The 22172-nt window shown below is 40.0% G+C and overlaps 2 protein-coding genes across 2 annotated transcripts; both read left to right on the top strand.

Annotated features, from left to right (window-relative positions):
* Nucleotides 1-1962: 1962 nt before the first annotated feature.
* Nucleotides 1963-3066, top strand: LOC143261514 (uncharacterized). Its single transcript, XM_076527931.1, has one exon. The coding sequence runs from the start codon at nucleotides 1963-1965 to the stop codon at nucleotides 3064-3066; it is 1104 nt and encodes a 367-aa protein (XP_076384046.1).
* Nucleotides 3067-3153: 87 nt separating this feature from the next.
* Nucleotides 3154-6957, top strand: LOC143261513 (uncharacterized). The gene has a single exon (XM_076527930.1). The coding sequence runs from the start codon at nucleotides 3163-3165 to the stop codon at nucleotides 6955-6957; it is 3795 nt and encodes a 1264-aa protein (XP_076384045.1). The 5' UTR covers nucleotides 3154-3162.
* Nucleotides 6958-22172: the final 15215 nt, after the last annotated feature.

Raw genomic sequence — 22172 nt, 5'->3', positions numbered from 1 at the left:
AAATATAAAAATAACTGTCTGTTAAATATGAGTTACCTAGAATCATATGATACAGCAACCATTAACTGCTATTGTAAAAAAATACTTAGTACCTAGAACTGTCGTAATGGGAACGTCAACTTCTGCCAATGAAATTCTTATTCAATGAAGAACGGCTCCATTCCATTCGTAAAGTAATACATTCAAAAATAGCATATCAGTCATCCCTTTCACAATACATACCTGGTTTGTGAGAAATAATATCCACAGCCTGTCTGTAATTTAAATGTCTACAAGCGAAAAATAGTTTATCAAGAAACTTGTAAGAAACAGGAATGCCTTGCAGCGACACACGGTCGGCGATCAAATATCCATTCGAACTGTCCGCTTTCAGATGTGAGAAATATCTAATATTTAGGTGAGAAATATTTTCCCTGATGTTTATAAGCCTGGAAATGACTTTATTCTTTTACTATTTTCACGTGTACAGCAAACTTCGCTGATGAAAACGTCGCCAGCCGTGTACCGATACGGAATTATAGTCGTCAATTGTCAACAACTATAAAAACAAGTCGAGAGGATTAGCCTAGCTTCCGATGTAGCTGAGTAGAATCCATTCTTCTTTTAGTTTAATAGCGAGGTTAGGACCTCGTCATCCGGTCTGGTAACGGTCAGATGTAGTTCAGAACAACACTTTTCCGTCAGCCCGGCCGTCTTACGGCGAGGCCATGTCTGTGGACCGTACTGTTCCGTCACGTAGAACCCCCCGCAGACCTCTCTCGTGAAGGGTTTATGGCACGGACCAGCGTGGGTCATCTGAGGAGACGGAGACCTTTTTGGCAGCTGCCGAACATCCGGGCAGTGTCTCCGTCTTTTCTAATGATCGCGACGTGTCATAAATCCTAAAGGCCCGAAAGAAACCTCCCTCAAAACACTTGAGATTTTTGAACGTGTCTTGGGAAAGTTAGTCCCAACCGTCGCGGGGATGACATCTCAAGGCCCGGAGGACCTCCCCAACCACGCAATTACGTGTCGCACCCCTCTTCAAGACAAGGCCCGTGCAGGACGGTACGAGAGGGTGGTGACGAAACGTTCGGAGGACGCTGATTGGGAAATCGTAATTTTCGAGAAAACCAATCAGCGCATCCAGGCATGGAGGTGGAGGTTCCTTCAAGAATCTCAAGTGGGGAAAACGGGTATAAAAAACGCGAGCAGTCGAGGCAAATTGATATTCAGTCGTAATATTCAGTCGTAATTCAATCCAAGTAGTGGTTCAAGAGTGGTTCGGTAGTTTTCAAGCCATATTACTATACATTCTCGATAACGGAGTCTCACCCGTGCGTCGAACAGTCTCAATCGTTCGGAGACTCACTCGTCGCAACCGGAGATTCATTCGACTCGGGAATTCAATCGATCATCCACTCTAAATCGGTCAATCGGACCGATAACCACTTCAAAACCGACGCGTCTTCAGATAAGTGAAGCCCGGGCCTTACAACCCCGGTAGGGTTGACGTTCGATCCCCGCGCGTCAAAAAGGCGTCGTAAAAGCACGGCGCTACATTTTGGTCCTTCGAGCCGGATACGGGAATCGCACCAGGACTCGAGCAGCCAGCCTTGCAGAGTATCGAGATACGTCTTCGGCAGTCATTCGGTCCAGAGACGCCTCCATCACGCAAGGACATCGTACAAGGTAAGCTCGTCCAAAAGGATTTGCTATTTCTTAACAAGAACGTGATCATTCCTTTCGTGATTCCCATCCACTTACATCGCATCATCTAACATGTCGACCTCAGTTGAAGACCGAGACCAACAAATTCGCGCTCTAAAAATGAAACGCCGCTCATTCAAGTCACAAATAACGTGGCTTCGGAATTTCATCGAATCATACGTCGATTCCGAAAAGGACAGAATAAGATTAGATGATCGAATCGGCAGACTCCGCAAGTCATTCGAAAATTTTAACGCGGATCAAGATGTCCTTATGACGTTAGAAGATTTCGACGAATCAGAGCGCGAGCGCGAAGAAGTGACTGACGCATACGACGACGTGACGGCATCAGCACTCATTCTCCAACGATCATTCGACTCGCAGTCCCGAGAGAACAATTCCGCGCGAAATTCTCCGGTATCAACTGCATCGACGTACGCAGTCCCGGTAAATTTGCCAAAAATCGACCTTCCGAAATTCGACGGTAAAATGGAAAATTGGCTCACATTCAAGGATGCGTTCAGTTCTTTAATCGACCAACAGTCCGGGCTGAACAACGTACAAAAACTAAATTATCTGCGATTGTCGCTAACCGGAAAGGCAGCTTCCGCGATTCAAGCCTTCACAATATGCGACGACAATTATAACGAAGCGTGGAGTCACTTAAAGGAACTATACGACAACGAACGCGCACTCGTATTACGCCACGCCGCGCTCTTGCGAGACACCCCTGCAATGCCCGACGATTCATCGGAATCAATCCGCGACTTGGCCAACCACGTGCAGCTTCATGTACGATCACTGCAAGCCCTCGGTAGATCATGGGAGGATATCGCAAACGATCTACTAGCGAGTATCCTCATATCGAAAATGAGTAAGGAGACGAAGAAAACGTGGGAACGAACTCTGGCCGACACCCAAGTTCCTAAAATCGCGGATGTCTTCAAATATTTGCATAACGCGTCGCATCAATGCGACGACGATGACACCGCGCCCCCAAAATCTGAGCCTCGGACGAACGCGCATCCAATCCGATCTCGTCAGATCCCATCTCCGCGAACAAAACGCCGGACTTTCGCCACCAACAACACGAACTACAAGATCGAGACGGCCAACGATTCGCGTTCGTCACCGTCGGATTGCGCGACTAAACGAAATTGCAACATCTGCAACGCCGGAGCGCACCCCGTGTTTAAGTGCAGCAAATTTCTGGATGCTCCGATCGTCGACCGGATCGCGATGGCACGCAAGGCGAATGTGTGCCTAAACTGTTTAAATTCCAGCCACAAAACCAACGACTGCACGGCCGGGAAATGTCGTGTATGTAACAAGCAACATAACACGAAGCTTCATCTAGATGACGATAAACATCAATGACAGAACGCATCGCTGTCGAAGCCGCGCCGTACTAGAAAGCGAAAATACAGGATCCGGAAAAGCGCTCCGTCCGTCAAGATCGCGACAAACGAACTAATGGCTACCGCAGTTGTCGACGTGTTAGACTGCGACCAAAAACCATTAGAATGTCGAACCTTGATAGATACTTGCTCGAACGCGAATTACATCACACAAAGATTCGCGAAAAAATTACGTTTACCACAAAGGGCAGCTTCCGCAACCATCGAAGCATTGAACGACTTAAACACGCTAAGCGACAAAATCGTTTCAACTGCCATCAAATCGAAGACGTCAAGATTTCAACGAGATCTCACGTTTTTGGTAATCCCCAACATTTCGGGACCCATACCGGACACGAACATCGACCGATCTAAATTGCGAATCCCGGTCAATCTCAAATTGGCAGATCCGAATTTTCATCGTCCAGCATCCGTGGACATGTTAATAGGCACCGGCCCTTCGCTAGCCAGCCTAAGCATCGGACAAATCGACCTGTCAACATCAAACGGACCGGATCTGATTTTGCAAAAAACTCAATTCGGTTGGATCATCGGGGGGAGTGTTTTGTCTGCTTCGTCGCGCGTGAAGCATCGAACATTTGTAAGCAATTTCGACTTCGACATATCAAAATTCTGGACCATCGAAGAGGGACCGCGTGAGCATCATTTAACAGCCGAAGAACGCGAGTGCGAAGACCACTTCATCGACCACGTGAAACGAGACGACACCGGACGGTACGTCGTCGCGTTACCGTTCAATGCGAAGAGAACATTAATAGGCGAAACTCGGACGCAAGCCATTAATCGGTTTCTTTCGCTTGAACGCAAACTTCAGCGTGATCCGTCATTGCGCGAAGAGTATTCCGCGGTCATGAAGGAATATTTGACGCTCGGCCACATGAGCAAGACGAAACCACAAAACGCGAATGGTTTCTACCTGCCCCATCACGCGGTCATCAAAAGTTCGAGCTCAACGACAAAAGTTCGAGTAGTCTTCGATGGTTCGGCGAAGTCAAGCAGCGGGCTGTCCCTGAACGACGCATTAAACACAGGGCCAACCATTCAGGACGACATTTTCGCACTGCTCATACGATTTCGATTACATACGTACGTCTTGACCGGAGACATCGAAAAGATGTACCGGCAAGTTCTCATACGACCAGAGGATCGTCGTTATCAGCGAGTTCTGTGGAGAAACGAGCGCAACGAAATAGCCGATTACGAGCTAAACACAGTCACATTCGGACTGTGCTCGGCACCATTTCTGGCTATACGAAGCATCCATCAGCTTGCAGACGACGAGCAAGCTGACTTCCCACGAGCAGCTACAACCTTAAAGCGGGACTTGTATGTCGACGATCTCCTCACCGGCGCGAACACCCATGAAGAGGCCAAGAATCTACGCGACGAAATCATGGAACTACTCCAGCGCGGACGATTCAACATCCGTCAATGGATCTCCAACGACCCTGAACTTCTTGAGGGTTTAAACAAGGAGCAGATCCATCCGAAATTCTTCGACGAGTCCACGGTGAAGACGCTCGGTATCTCGTGGGACGCGCGAAACGACTCAATCGCGTACGCCGTCGACTTCCACGCTCCAACAAAGATCACGAAACGGACCATCTTGTCGACTATCGCAAGAATTTTCGACCCGCTAGGTCTCTTGGCCCCGGTCACTGTCGTAGCAAAATTAATCATGCAACGTCTATGGCAGTTGAAATTGAATTGGGACGAATCGCTGCCAGCCAGTCTTCACACGGAGTGGATCGCATTCGTGGAAGAAATCGGGCAATTAAACAACATTTCGTTTGATCGAAACGTCGGTCAACCTTCCGCGCAAAGGCTCGAACTTCATGGCTTTTGTGATGCAAGCGAACGTGCGTATGGGGCATGCATATACGTGCGCTCAGTCAACAACCGCGGAGAAATAGTCAGCAAGTTGCTTTGCGCCAAATCACGTGTCGCCCCGCTAAAAACCGTAAGCCTCGCCCGTTTAGAACTGTGCGGTGCAGTTCTTCTGGCATCACTGTACGTCACAGTCCGAGAGGCTATGCACATCGAAACCGAGCATGTTAACTTCTGGACCGATTCTACCATCGTCTTGAACTGGATCCAGAAGGAACCATGCACCTTAAAAACATTCGTAGCCAATAGGGTGGCCGACATACAAGGCAAAACAGACATTGCTGCTTGGCGACACGTGAGATCTCAAGACAATCCAGCAGATCTACTGTCAAGGGGACAATCACCAGCCCAATTTCTTCGCGATTCGAATTGGCGACACGGACCCGAATGGCTATCCACTATCGAATCGACATGGCCAAAATCGAAGTTCGACATCACGGAAGATGTGCCAGAGGTGAAACGTCTAAAGTGTCTCGCTACCGTTAGCCATACCGATGAAATCTTAACCAGGTATTCCGATATATCTCGGTTAATTAGAATCACCGCGTATTGCTTACGATTCAGACAGCCTCGCAAGAACAAAGGACCTCTGACAGTCGAAGAGCTCCAATCGGCAAACGAGCAAATAATCAGATTGGTCCAAGCATCGGCTTTCGCCCAAGATCTGCAAAACCTAAAAACCGGGTCAAATTTACATGCGAAAAGCAAACTTTTGCCGCTACACCCTTTCATCGATGAAAGAGGTATACTCCGCGTGGGAGGCCGGTTGCAAAATTCGAAATTACAATACGCCCAAAAACATCCGATTTTGCTTCCCAAAGGTCACCATATCACCGATTTGATCATTCGCGACAAACATGTGAGCAATCATCACGCCGGCATTACAACAACCTTATATGCCGTGCGACAGAAGTACTGGCCGATCGACGGAAGGAACGCGACTCGCAAAATCGTGCGACAATGCGTCAGGTGTTTCAGGGTGAATCCGCCTACACCCGAATACATCATGGGAAATCTACCTGCCTCCCGAGTTACCGAAACGCGGCCCTTCTATAACTGCGGTGTAGATTATTGCGGACCCTTTTATATCAAGGAGCGGCGCTTCCGCAATCGCACCAAAGTAAAAATTTACGTTGCCGTATTCATATGTCTGGCGACCAAGGCCGTTCATCTGGAAGTTGCGAGCGATATGACGACCGAAGCGTTTATCGCGGCATTGAAACGTCTCATCGCGCGTCGAGGCATATGTCGCAACATTTATTCCGATAACGGCTCCAATTTCGTGGGAGCCAACAATGAATTACGGGAACTCCAACAAATCTTGAAGGCGGACAGCAGGGTAGAAAATTTCCTCGCGGGCAAGGGAATTACATGGCACTTCATGCCTGCCCTTTCACCACACTTCGGCGGGATATGGGAAGCCGCGGTGAAATCATTCAAGCACCATGTCAAGCGAGTCGTTGGGGATGAATTGTTCACGTTTGAGCAATTCAATACATTCATCACTGAGGTCGAAGCGATTTTGAATTCTCGCCCTTTAACTCCCCTATCCTCAGATCCTCACGATCCATTAGCCTTAACACCTGGTCACTTCTTGATTGGCAATCCATTGACGAGCTTGCCGGAAGCCGATCTGACTTCAACGCCCACGAACCGGCTGTCGAAGTGGCAGCATATCCAAAAGGTTAAGCAGGACTTTTGGACTCGGTGGCATAAGGAGTACATCAACCACCTTAACGTACGACAAAGGTGGAGCCAGGGCTCCCATAACATCCAAGAAGGCACCATCGTCGTTCTAAAAGACGACAATCTTCCACCGCTCCAGTGGCACCTGGGTCGCATCGAGAAGATCCATCCAGGGGAGGACAATGTCATCCGGGCTGTTTCCGTGCGAACATCTACCGGTGTTTACAGGCGCAATGTGAAACAGTTGGCGCCGCTACCAGTCGAGGACACCCACTAGAGACAGTCGCTATTCTTAAGTAAATTTAAGATAGCTTTAATCAAACTACAGGGCATTGAGCGATTTGTCGCTCAACGGGGGGAGCATGTTCCGTCACGTAGAACCCCCCGCAGACCTCTCTCGTGAAGGGTTTATGGCACGGACCAGCGTGGGTCATCTGAGGAGACGGAGACCTTTTTGGCAGCTGCCGAACATCCGGGCAGTGTCTCCGTCTTTTCTAATGATCGCGACGTGTCATAAATCCTAAAGGCCCGAAAGAAACCTCCCTCAAAACACTTGAGATTTTTGAACGTGTCTTGGGAAAGTTAGTCCCAACCGTCGCGGGGATGACATCTCAAGGCCCGGAGGACCTCCCCAACCACGCAATTACGTGTCGCACCCCTCTTCAAGACAAGGCCCGTGCAGGACGGTACGAGAGGGTGGTGACGAAACGTTCGGAGGACGCTGATTGGGAAATCGTAATTTTCGAGAAAACCAATCAGCGCATCCAGGCATGGAGGTGGAGGTTCCTTCAAGAATCTCAAGTGGGGAAAACGGGTATAAAAAACGCGAGCAGTCGAGGCAAATTGATATTCAGTCGTAATATTCAGTCGTAATTCAATCCAAGTAGTGGTTCAAGAGTGGTTCGGTAGTTTTCAAGCCATATTACTATACATTCTCGATAACGGAGTCTCACCCGTGCGTCGAACAGTCTCAATCGTTCGGAGACTCACTCGTCGCAACCGGAGATTCATTCGACTCGGGAATTCAATCGATCATCCACTCTAAATCGGTCAATCGGACCGATAACCACTTCAAAACCGACGCGTCTTCAGATAAGTGAAGCCCGGGCCTTACAACCCCGGTAGGGTTGACGTTCGATCCCCGCGCGTCAAAAAGGCGTCGTAAAAGCACGGCGCTACACGTACTGATCTGTTGGTGTGAGTTTTACGATGTACCCGCGGTGACGTTTGTATAAATGGACCTCAAAGGTCGTTACGTTACCTTTCATTTGGCATCCTTATGGGCATTCTTACACTATTGTTTCAGATGCATCGTAATCGGCTGATATTGGCTAATGAGACCGGCGATACCGATGCTGCAACAAAGCATCCCGGAGGATCGAGAGCTTCCGAAATATTGAACCGAAAGAAACAGAACGTTGCGATCATTCTCCAGCATTCCAGGAACGTGTCCAGGAAGAAATAAAAGAAGATCGCGGAGACACCGCAGATATGTATCAGTTTCGATCGTGAATGTACACATGACCATTGTACCATTTTTATATCTTTACATTTTTACATTTTTATTAAATTATTTCGTCATTAAAGTTATACTTCGAATACGCCCATCCCAATCCTACAAATACTCTGGCGGACAAAATGATAAGGAACCTCAAGATTTTTGAGTATGAACATCTATTTGTTCATATACATGGAAAATGAATACACGACAAAATATGGTAGCAATTTTGACGTAATACATGAAGAAATTAAATAAATCGTTCGATTCATTTGTTATTTATGCAAAAAAGTGAAATTTTGTGTGTAAGAAATGATAAGGTACTTTAAATATGAAACAAAAATGCTTTGACGTTGTCCCCGTTTTGACCGGTGGTCAAGCTGGAAAATAAGGCCAACTCCGGGATTTTACAGGCTCCTAGACAGACCACCCGACATAATGCACGATATTCGGGAATTCGATTCGTGACGCAGGAAAATTCGTTCGGGTAGAGTGCCAGGCGAGCCCACCTGAGACGCATTCGATCAGCCTATCTTTCGGACATCCGATCCCTTTTACCTGCGCTATCATGTACGCCGTTATAATTGTACATGCATTCGATCACGTACGCCACAATGACAAAAGGTATAAAGAGTAATAAAACAGTCGTTCATTGGTAATCAAGCATAATAAATTTCTTACCTTACTTATTAGCTCTGTATTATTACGCCACGGCTAACATACATAAATTACTGAATAAAACCGCGCAAGTAACATGCAAATACGAGGCATAATTCGCTGATCACAGCACAATACACGTGTGCCAATAATTAGGCCAGTATCCTCCCCCTCCCCTATATGTACTTCGTTTATGCTAAAGTAGCGACTACCATTTGGGACCAATTGTTTTTTTCCACCTTGTGCCATCCACGTAGACCGAGAATTTTTCTCATCAAGTATACTTAAAACCATTTATTTGTTGATCGCGTCTGCGATTCTGTAATAAAGACTCGACGTGTTTACATGTATTTAATCGTTTATTTAGGTTCAACCATTCCGACTAACAGTCTCCCATTCTGGGATAGTTCCAGCCCCGAACAGAAATGAATAACACATGGAAGGGATGAAGCTGGGTTATGTTAGAGGAGGAGGAAACACAAATTTTTTGAAAAGATGATTATTTATTGTATAATAAGGATGACGAAGAATTATGACAGAGGAAGAAAATTGTAACTTTGTTTTTAAAAATTCATTATTTAATTATTTATTTTTATTGGGATTATGGCTTGGATTATTTATTTACTGTACAAAGTTTTACTAAAACTTTTATTATAATTTTTATTTTAAAGAAGATATATGTACGTTATGCACGAACGACTGATCGCCCAATTTCAACTAACAGACCGCGACTGAATATCGTCCGCGTATATATCTTTTTGATGTGATCCTCTCCACCAATTAAAGACGGTCATTTATTACTTTTTACATTGTATGCTACCGCTGGTGTGCTCTAACCACACCGGCGATAATGGGTGTGTATCGCGGTGTGTATTTATAAGTTACAGTTTATATTACCGCCTGTGCGCGCTTAAGAAACCGGCGCAATGAAATCTGATAATTTCGAACTTCAGTCCCAACTAAAGTATAAATTAATTTTTGTCCGAGGCTACAGTTACTTTTTCAACAATTTTAGATTACAACTATTACTACTACTACTACTATTGGTTGTCCTTTTAATAAATATATGTACTATTAACTCTGAATACACTGGGTAATGATATAATGAGTAAAAGAAAAGTGATAATAATAGAGTACATCTATATCGGCCATGAATTGAATTTTGATGAAATCGAATCGATTATGAATTGGGTACGAGGTGTGAAATCCAATCGAATAAAAAAATGGATCGTGTGCTACGAATTAGTTCGCGGTCAATTAGTATAACAACAATCCACCACCGTCCCTGATAGATCCGCATTTTTTAAAAATTGCTACGCAATACATCGTTCATTTCTAGCACATGTTTATATATTTTGCATGTTTGTATTTTTTCAGAAGTAAACAAGCTGTAGGAACAAAAATGATGCGCAACGCAGGAGTCGACGAAATGAAGATTATGCAAGAAATGCTCTAAAAATCTCAAACCCATATTCATTGCCAGAAAGCATTTCATCATCGAGGCAGGGATGCAGAAGAAATCACGTGCACGATCCATCATCGCCGAAGGATTCAACATTGTGGACTTACGGTCCGTGGTCGAACAAGCTTAGTGATAGGATATTACTCACGAACGTTTGCGTGTTCCACCGGTTTAAGGAGCTCAGGATTAACAACAACAATGTGCGTCCCGACATTTCACCGGGACGTTCGAGCGACTCAAATGAGTTGCGAGCTAAGATATCTTGACGCAGTATTGGAACCTAATACTTTAGAAGAGACATTGACAATTAAACAATATCAAGACCATACGATTCGTGGATTAAGAAATAGATTGGAAACAAGCGAGAAAAAACATTATGAATTAAGGGACGGTTAGTTTATAGGAAAATAGAAAAATTAATAATGATAAATTGTTATTTTACGTACCCGCGTGTTTAGAAAATAATATTATTAGGCTAATGACAATTATATAAATATATATAAATATATATAAATTAAATACTATATAAGTATATATAGATTATTAGGCTCATGACAATTTGGGGCATGTAGGTATTGACAAAGTCATCGATGACATAAGACAAATATACTGGTTTCCGGAAATGCGACAAAAGATTAAACAATATATTAACAATTGTTTGAAATGTATTGAATTTTAGCTAATTAGTGGTAGACAGGAGAGGTTTTTGCATAGTTTACCTAAAGGTGACCTACCATTTCAGACAATTCATGTGGATCATTACGGAGAAGTGTGGAAAAGGTTTTATATATGTTTTGGCAGTAGTGGATGGGTTTATACCAAATTCGTTAGACTGTTTGCTTGTAGATCGACAAGATCTGAAGAAGTGATTCGAAATTTGACAGAGTTTGAAATGAAGCATTGTGTCAGATTGTTCGAAAACTAAAACGATACCGCATTGTGAATAAGTTTAAGTTTGTGTGTGTTTGTATGCGTATTTGTTGCATTCCGTAAGACTTATTTTTATTATTTCTTATTTACGTTTTGTATAATATGAATTGTATATTTTTTAAGATCTAACTCTTGGAAATAAAGTTGTGATTCTTTGGTGACCATGGATGTTCATTCTACAGTTCAGGATTGGCCGAACTGTAGAATGAATCGTGTTAGCTGTTTGATGCGATCGATAAGAAGATTGTTTAATACATTACGATGTTTATTCGAGCCGAGCCTTTGTGAAATAAACAATTTAAAACTTCGACTCAGAATAATAAATTTGCCGATTCATTTCCTACAGTATCATGATACAAATGTCGAGCGATCAGATCTGGGATGAGATCCTGACTACAGGAATCCTTCCCAACTCCCCAATAGTTCAAGAAATCGAGCCAACAACAAAACTATATCAGTCACCTCCTACGAAAATGCCAAACGAGAATACGCCCCAACCAAGGACCAAGCCATAATACTGCATGCTGTAGATGGTATTACCGTCAGGGACTATGCATTAGCCATAGGAAAGATAATAGGCCCCAGATCTATCAAATACATATCGAGAATTTCAAACGGTAGGGTATGCACATACCTAGATAACAAAGAAACTGTCAGCAACATAACAGCAAAATTTAAATCAATTACTATCAGCAACACAAATATTGAAATCCGTCCTATGATTTCGCCGATCCAACGTATCGAGCTGTCAAATGTAGCATCGATCATCCCAAATTCAGTAATTGAAAATGCATTTAGAACCAATAACATCAAACTCTGCTCAAGAATAACCGACCTGAGAGCAGAGATATCTGACCCGGAATTTGTGCAGCTTCAGACGTCAAGTATACGTCGATATCGACGTCCTGAACAAATTTCCAAGCACATTCTTAATTAATTTTGACGATACCCTACACAGAATTTGTGCCTCTACTGACAAACAGATTTGCTTATTATACAAAAGAATATGCGCAATAAATAAACAAAAAATTTATGTTTCTACTAACTATAAGAAGTGCTTTATTATATGCGAAAACTATTGATTCAATAATACTATTATAAATAATAAAAGGGAGTAATAATTTTTATAATAATATCGTGTCCGAATATTAATGCGAGTCACTGTACTTGAAAGCAGTAATCACAGACCCAGATTTTGCAAACATATTAAGTTTCAGAAGAAGACAAGTCTACAAACTTGTTTATAACAAGTCTCTGAATATTCACCACTTCAGAGAAACAGATCTGCTTCAATTGTAATCAATCAAGCTATAAGCAATGTCCTAACAATACAAACACGAACGAAAACGGTTCCCAAACCGATCCGAATATAAATCCCCTCCCCCCGCATTAACGTATCAATCATCAATGATATATTCATATCGGTCAACGTATTGTCGAATATCAAGAAGGCAGGACAAATACAATGGAAATAGAGACAGAAAAATCCAACACAAACAAAACGGAGAATAAGAGACCGCTATCTATAACATCAGAAGAAAGCCATATCAACCCAATAAAATTAGCGACTTGAATTTCAAGATCTCTGCTCCAATAACATTAAAAAAAGATTAATCAAACGAACAGAACCACCCTTTTGCAACACGTGCAACCAAACTATGTCGACCAACCACGTCCTTTTCGAATGCAGAAAATACGAAATATCAAGACAAAAATACATGATACTACTCGTCGTAAAATTCCTAAAGGAAACCAACATCTACCAAGAAATAAAAACAAGAAACAGGACAATAAACCGTCGCTAATGACATGAAGGTCGATGCGACGTTAAACCTGAAAAAAAGATTCTTGGTCTTTTCCACAACAGTTTTCTTGTACAAATTCGTTGTATATTACCATCGCTTATCAAAAATGAATATCACGAGCCAGGCTCGCGAACGAGAGTTAGTCGCGATTCTTATAATTGTTGTTACAAAGCAGTTTAGTTATTAAAATTTAAGAAATCCCTACAAAATGCAAAATACGAAAGGGTTAGATAAAAGCAATGATAACGAATCCAGTGATAGTAACGTGTTTGCGCCAATCACAAAGCGTGTAAGGCGTATGATTATAGTTGGGAGTAGTGAAGAGAAAGGTACGACAATCATGGATTTGCCAGAAAGTGAAAAACACACCAATAGTTTGGAAGTATTCTGAACATCATGGAATAAAATCATCTATTTTAAATAATTTAAGCGAGAATCTAACAATGCTAGACCTATTTTTTATTACATTTGATAACAAGTTTCGGGAAATGCTGACCATGAAAACAAATCGCTTCGCACATCAGACAATTCACGACGAGCATAAAGACGGCATGTGGACGACACTTGGTATCCTGTTATCTTAGATGAAATAAAGGCCCATTATGCACTGTGAATTTTGATGGGTCAAGTGAAAAAAATCAAATATTTAACTGTATTGAACTAGAAGAGCTGTAGTAGAAACGCCAATATTTAGACAAACGATGCCTTTTAAGAGATTTCGGCAAATTTCGAGATTTTTACATTTCTCTGATAATGAAACTGCTGATAGTAATGACCGACTTCGAAAGATAAAAGCTATCATCAACCTTTGGAATGAAAAATTTAAAGAAATTTACACACCCAATGAATATGCCAGTATAGACGAATCCTTAATGAAATATAAAGAGCGCGCGTTTAGCGTACAAACAATTCAATCCATCCAAAAGAGCCTGATTTGTATTAAAAATTTACAAATTGTACGAGGCAAGTACCGGTTTCTGTCACGGATTTAAAATATATACTGGCCAGTACAAAATTGATCGAAATGATAGTGCGTTAGAGAACGTTGTGATAGAGCTGTCAAAATTTATAATAAACAAGGAATATACTTTGTCTCTGGATAACTGGTACTCTTCACCAAATCTGTTTTTAAAAATTACACCAGAAAAAGGCAAACGTAATCGAGACAGTGCGCAAGAACAGGAAAAATATGCCAAACGCCAATCAAAAGCATATTTTGAAGAAAGGAGAATGTATATGAAGATGTTGCAATAATTTGATAGCTGTGAGGTGGAAGGACAAGCGCGACGTGTATATGATATCAATGAAACACGAAACTGCAGAGCTGGTCGAGTAATCAAACAAAGAATTACAGAAAGTAATGAAGCCTAAATGTATTCTGGAATATAACAAGGTTATGGGTGCCGTTGATCATCAAGATCAGTTGTTTGCCTGTTTCCGAATCATGAAAAAAGTCATCGAAGGATGCCGAAAACTTTTCTTTTGCATGTCAGATATGACTCTGTTCAATACCTACATTATAAATAAAGCTATTCACAGTTGAAAAAGGGAGACTTATGTTGATTACAGTATAAATATAGCAGAAGCAATTTCACAAATTGTCGAATTACCGGACTACAAAATGCGTGGAAAATTTAGATCAGTTGAAACACCTCTTCGACTCCAAGTTCATACATAAATATAAAATTCGAAGCGAAACGAAGTGAGAATGCGCGAAAGGTAAAGTAGCTTCTGCCGGAATGTTTTAAGAAGTATCATACCGTGGAGGATTTTTAGAGTTGTACGTATTTTCTTATTAGATATTCATTCAAGGTAAACATTTTTTATGATTGATTTTTTTTTGTTTATAATATGCTATGTAACAACAAAAATGATTTCTGAGGGTGAAAAAATAATGTTCGTAAAATTTCAAAGCGACTGGATAACGGTAACCCGTGTCGCATCGGGTTCAAAGATTTGAAATTTCTATTAAGTACGTTAATTTTAATATAAATGTGTACCACTGTTTTAGAGGCGGTACTAAATATTTTTTATAATGAAAATGTAATCTTACATGTATATAATATTATCGTGACTTAATTTAAAATTATACGTTATAATAAAATTAATTGAAATATCTTATAAAATGTCACATACTGGTCAATATACGGCTTTTATTCAGATTGATTTGCTGGCATCTGGATGACGTCACCGATAATCTTCTAATACTTGTAAAATAAATTGTTTATTATATTGATTTTTCATTATAATAAGCTATTACATTCCGTGTTAAACTTCAAGCCTCGTCTTACACTGTCATTAACTAATTTTAAATTCCTTACTATTTCTAAGGCTCTTTTATACGTTTCATCGCTTTTCGGAATGGAAGGATTATTATATAAAAATGCTCATTCCATTCAATCAGACACGAGAAAGCTTGAACATGATTAACTAGACATTATAAGTACGATTATAGGAGAACGATGCACCCCGATACATGTCATACAATTTTTATTAGGCTCTCAGGAGGAAGAAAGAAGAAACGTAAATGAAGAAACGAAAGAACTTCAAGAAGAACAGCAAGATATGATTTTTCACAGTAACGAAATTGTGAACAGAAATTACGTATTCTAATCGAGAGAATAACATTTGAAACTGCACACGCTCCGACAAACTCTCCTCACTCTCTTTCATTTCTCAAGGCCCATACCCAATAATAACAATCACATTCACATTCTCCCTGTTTTTTATTATGTTGACTTATATGTCTAGTCATGTTTGGAATAATAGAAAATGTTACCTTTTATCTTTTGTAATAAACTTGTTCCGTTCCGTAGGACCTCCCGTAGAATCCTCATCCGCGGCATAAATTCGCTAACGAGCGAACGCAATCGCGGGTCGAAAAAGCTCGACTCGCTTCGCACACACATTTTGATCCTTCGAGCCGGATCCGCGACACATTCCGGTCCCTCGAGCCGGATAAGTGCGAAACAAACTGGTTTAATTGATTCGGTTAATCTCCCGATCACAAGTCTGGAAATATGTAGTCCTATGCTTTTCTGGCCAGTGCTCAGTCGATACACTTGACTAAACCAATTTCACACCAACCGATGATTTTCGAAAAAGAATTTCATAATTTTGGTATTCTAAATAATGTTGTAATACATACATAATAAATCTCACAGGTGTATTTTAAAAATTGGTGAAAAAAATTTCTTTAATGATATTACAATAATTTAAATCTCTGTTGTTTCGGGAAAATACTCTATATACTATATTGTAGTACCATATAGTGTTTGTTTTAATTAGTTTTATTTATTTTGATCTTATTTTTATTAATAAATATTTAGCGTTATTTATAAAACTTACATTTGTAGGATAGTAATGCATAAATGCTAACTGAAAACGTGATCATTTTTTTAAATCATTATACTCGAGGTTGGAAAGTTAATTCTTAATACTATCAATTCAAATGAATTCTGCAGTATTTATGGAGTATATTTTGATTCCAATAGATCATTTTGGACATATGTCGCACAATGTGGTCATCGAGACGAGCTTTTCTATTTCTTCCATCAAATGTGTCGACCCGATGTCGCGTTCAATGATGGTTCGTGAAAGAAATTATTCGTAATGAGACTTAATTCTGTTTGTACTATACACAGTATTGTACTATAAGGAAATTATACATATATCTGTTTGAACCGTTCAAACGAACACGGTAACTCCTACTAACGTATAGTTTAAAGCTAACGAGAAGACTTTTGCGACCAACGTGTCCGCACTGTGTATAGTCGCCTTCTCGTCAAGTCGGAACAATGCATATAGCGGCTTGAGTACGAATCATGCATAATTAAAGTGTGGATAGTAAAGTATTACTATATTACTTTCATGCATGCTATAGCGAAGACAACCTGCAAAATTGACATCACTTTTATCAACACTAAATTAAATCGTGGGTTTAAACATGAATGTTGAGTATTATCAAAATCTGAATCATAATAACGTTCTATGTGAAATATATAATAGAATGAACCATCTACATCTTACAGTTGTATATATTTGCGTAACCGGCGTATGAAGTTTTGGAAATATGTAGTACTCAGGAAGGCTCATAAAGTACAAAAATAAGTTAAATGTTCGACAATTTTCAAAATTACTAGTTCGTTATTCTTATAAAAGTTTATGTTGCAAATATATCTTTTCGTTGGGAACTCTAGTAGTGTTGGAAGGATGAATTGGATAGTGGACTGTATAGTAAAGAACGCTAGTGTAATAACACTAAATATATTTTAACCAATAAGATTTGTACAGAGCAGCATAATATACAATAGAATGATAAAATCTAATGATGTATCATGAAGGTCACGAATTTATACGATCAAGCGATCAATTTATGATTACAAAGCTGTAGCGAAACTTGCAAGTGCAATTGATTACAGCTAAGCTAGGCTGCAAGCACAAAAGTATACAGACACTGGACTGCAAGAGCAGAGAACTTAGAGTTATATATACTAGCGCAACTATATGTATCTACGTAACAGTAGTTGATAACTAATGCCACGCTCGCGGTGTGAGGGCCTATTTATTTCGTTGTGAATATTGAAAACTAAGCAGCACTGAAAGTTCGTTACAGTGCACGAAGGCAATGACCTAACGAAGAGCGCTGCATGGGAAACAACGAAAAATAGGTAACGGATTTGATATTGGGATTATTGGAAGGTGATAAATACATTGCGACGCTGCAAAAAAAGACTGTTTGAAGTGTTTACTACGGGTTGTCTACCTGGACGGGCGTCAAACTCGAACAGCTGAGCTCGACTTAAAGTAAAAAAACTAACGTCGCGCTAGAGTTCTTATGCATCGATCCAAGTGATACCAGTAAAGAGGAGGTAATGGACTGGCGATCTAAAATTGATCGATTTGATTTTGGAGATACGGGGCCATTTTGCTTGACAAATTTCCAATATTCGGAATCAGTAACGGAATCGCCAACATCTAATTTCACCACAAATGAAGAGTTGCATTAAATGGAACATTCAGATTGAGAATACTCCATTTTTTATTACTGCAGAGCTATGCATTCTTGGTAGTTTGCAGAACATTTCTAGTACTCTACGCGCTCGAAATAACTAAATGTTTTCCTGAAATGGTTATAATATGGAGGAAGAAAAGCAGTGTAACAATAGTCGTTGGTTTCATTAGTCGAAGACAACTATGGCTGGATACGACAACGATACTTTCCTAAGTATTAATTACAGGCAAATATAGCCATTTTCAAAAAATGATAAGTTAACTTCACAACTATCGACTTCAATTTCAGGGTTACAAAATTTTCAGGGTTACATAATTCAGGGTTACAAAATTTTAAATAGTGTACATAACTAGAAAAGTAACGCGCAGTGGATACATTCTTGGTAAACTGGCAACAAATATTAATCACATAATGAAAAATAGCAAGAATGCACGATTCCTAGTAAATATTGAAGTGGAAATACAGAAAGCAGGAATTTGCTTGCTTGATGATTTACAGTTTTTGCCGTCAACAAAAACCGATTGGGTCAACATGGAAGTTGAGTGATGCCGTTTTCATGTCAAGATTCACGTCAGAGTTCAGCAGATATCCAGATGACTATTGCGGAAGTAACCAACAAGAAAAGTAAGACTACATTGATCTGAATTTCGACGTACTTTTGAAGCAAGGCTTTGAGAATTGTGCAGTAATAGTACCAAGAGTCATTGAAATCTGGATCGGTAATTTTTATTTACTCGTCATTATATGCTGTTGCCTTCCATTAATTAAAAACTTGCAACCATATTTGGATAACAAGCAATACAGCTTCAGAGGATTGATTTCTACATTCAAATCCTACTGCCACTAGAGATATTGCTTTCTCGAGTTCGTTGATCAATTTACTGTCTGCTTCCTATTCTGACACGATTAAATCAAATACTCTAGATTTATAAAAATCCATGTTTAAAATGTTCAAGTTGGAACATTCATTCGATGAAATTGATAATGCAGATTGTCTAGTTGTAGCAACTTTTGCGAGGACAAAACCTTGTTGTTGTCTATTAAGTAAGCTGCAAAGTTAAAAAGTAGGTGCGTCGAATCTTTTCAAGCAAACTCAAGCATTTATAGCATTGCAGAGTTAATGCAATTAATAAACTTATTTCTGAGGTTTTTCATAGTAGTGTTATTGGTTTAAACAGAACTATGATTTATATCGGACAGTATTTATCGCAGTTATTCTTCTGAAATGGAATCGCGTTGTATATTATGTGCTCGAGTGCGAACGCTGTGTATTTCGAACCTGTAATTTGGTACTATCACTCATTGTGAGACACTGCATTGGTTTAGGTTGAAGTACGGAAAAAAGACTCGGTCAGGAAAGTAATTTTTCATTCTTATTGGAGGTTTTGTAAACGTTTTTAAAAAAGACAGAAATTGTAAATATTTATTGTTTACATAACAGTGCAATACATTTCTCGCAATATTTTGGGTCGTAACATTCCAATTTCAAAAAATCCTTCTCGCTAACATTGTTTTTATGTGAAATGAAGTCATTTGCATAATTTGGGCTTGATCGAGTTTCGGAGATGCGTTCGAGACTAGTTTCGGAATGACAATATCTTTTTCAGTAAACTTGACAATTTAGAATTTGACGAACGTCATCAATTAAATTGTTAGAATATTCAAAAATCTTATTTCTCTATAATCATAAACAAATTATTTTTGATGATATAATTAAATAAGTCAATGCGGGTGAACACCTGGGGCGAATTTTACTTCTGTATTCTATCGTATTCTGTAGATGCTATTTTTATCGCTGGTATACAGGGTTTCTCAAAATAATGTTACTTGAATTGACCTCAGGAACCCTCCATTTCCGCAAGTAACATAATTTTGGGACACCCTCTATATGGTGTCAGAATGTTCACTTTACTGTACACTAGAGGTAAGCAGGGATCTGAGATTTCAGGTTAGAGTCGGGTCGAAAATTTTCTTTGAGTTTGGGTCAGAACCCGAAACTTTGAGTCCCGAAATGTTCAGAAATATAGTGTATATTACATATTACATGTTACTCGTGAACTCGCCATGAAATCTATATAGCGGGGCAGTGTCCTTCGGGAGCCGGTTTTGCAAGTAGCGCCTTGCTTCTAGGCTCCTGGTGAAACGCTGACGAGTGGTTTTTTTTGGTTTATGCTGTGATGTTGGATCCGTTGCTGCCTGTAATCCAGACTTATCAAGTGAATTACGTGATTGTGGGTACCTGCAGGATGTAAAAAATTCATTTTAATGAGTGACTGAAGGAGAAAAATTTGCAAAAAAACTCCGGCTTGAGAGGATGCCGTTGAATAATATGGTGAATAATATGATTATATTGTTACGGTGACTTGTCCAAATCAAGTCGCTGTAATGTGAAACTGCCCTGTTGTGAACAACTCCTTAAAAAATAATAGAAGATAGGTGTTGCCACGGAAGAGTGTTATCAACGGACAATCGGAGAGTCGAAGTCGGACCGTCGAACGAGCAACATTTCAAATTGAAAGATCTGAAATATAATCGTATTGAGTTGTATTATAGTTTATATTCTTTATTGTAAATGTATATAAAATGCCGCGACGCGAGAGAAACGGAGAGACTCGCAACAATATGATACGTAGAGGATAGGTGTGGAGAGGAAAGGAGGGTAGGGTGAGTCAGCGATGAGGAAGTGGGGGTGTTGGATTGAGTGAGTAGTGGTGTATTACCATTTGTTGCTTTGGGTGTGATGGGGTCAAGTCAAGTTGAATTAGGATTGTACGTGGAAAAGTGCTGAGAGTTGGAGTTAACTATTTGTGTTAAGGCTCAAGAATTGGTAGGTTTCAAGATTATTGGAGTTGGGTGGAAGGGAGGGAAAGAGGAGTTCGTTGTTATGATTGTTGTACTTTGTTGAGCTTGTAGCTCCTGTAGTGGTTGTTGCTCTAGATGACGTGAAGAACTTCAACGTTGAGTGTTCTGTTGAGCAGAGGGAGTGTACAAGATCTGTGTGTATTGGCTATAATTGCCGCAGTTTGTTGGTTAAAGTTGCTTGAGATGCGTCAGGGACGGGGGTAAATGAAATGTAATTATTGGACGTGCGAATTGTAAAAAGAGATAATAGGAGTGCAATGCATGCAACCGCGCAGGAACATTTGCTATGTTACGAGCCGAGGGCCAGGCAGCTTTGCGTGGTCAGAGGTTCGATGCGATTGGGATTTTTTATAAGGGAGATTGCGTGGACCAGACGATGCTTCTTTCAGCACGGATGGCTACCTAGTAATCAGGATAGGATTTGGATAAATTGGATAGGATGAATAGAATAGATGATAGAATAGAATAGAATAGAGTAGTATGCCTCGTAACTTTTGCAAGAAAATTGAAGATACACCTCGAGTAGTTGTTTATTGGTTAAATATTTGTATATTATTAAATAATTAATAAAATATCATAAGTTAATTATATTTAAGAATAATGTTAAGATGTAAAGATTTATAAATTTAGATTACTTTTTTTGAAGTAGAATTGTTAATTAATCTATGAATATATAAAGATATTTATTAAATATTAATTATTTGTTTAATGGATCCATTTAAATATATCTATGAGGACAGATAATATTTCTAAATTTATAGTTGATCTATTAAAAATATATATTAATAAATTTAATAATCCTGTGATTTATATTTTATAAATTTATAATATATATTATATAATTCTCTAATTACAGTTAATTAATAAAATATTTGAATAAAATATAGATATTAATATATATTATAATAAAACGTAAATATATATTTAAATATGTATTTATTATACAGGTTGTCCCAAAAATGTCTCGCAATACGGAAATGTGGGGTAGCTGAGAACATTCTAAGTAACTTTTTCCTTCGCGAAAATGCAATCTGCAGCTTTGTTTACGAGTTATTAACGAAAAACACTGACCAATGGGAGGTGACGGCGCGAAGTTCGAGAGCCCGTAGCACGAGACTTTGACAGAAGGTCCGGACGGACTCGAGCCGCGTTCGAAGTACTGAACAAGTCACGAAGCGTGAACTTTCCGGATTTTTTTTTACTATGTGAAAGTGATATTTTTAAACAAAGAGCTGGTCATCTTTATTTTAGAACGTCTGAATAA

Source organism: Megalopta genalis, unplaced genomic scaffold, assembly GCF_051020955.1.
Source record: "Megalopta genalis isolate 19385.01 unplaced genomic scaffold, iyMegGena1_principal scaffold0054, whole genome shotgun sequence".
Classification (NCBI taxonomy): Eukaryota; Metazoa; Arthropoda; class Insecta; order Hymenoptera; family Halictidae; genus Megalopta; species Megalopta genalis.
This window is presented reverse-complemented; position numbering and strand designations above follow the sequence as displayed.

Excerpts from the sequence above, each read along its gene's own strand:
- LOC143261514 (XM_076527931.1), top strand. The coding sequence starts at position 1,963 with ATGACGTTAGAAGATTTCGACGAATCAGAGCGCGAGCGCGAAGAAGTG.
- LOC143261513 (XM_076527930.1), top strand. The coding sequence starts at position 3,163 with ATGGCTACCGCAGTTGTCGACGTGTTAGACTGCGACCAAAAACCATTA.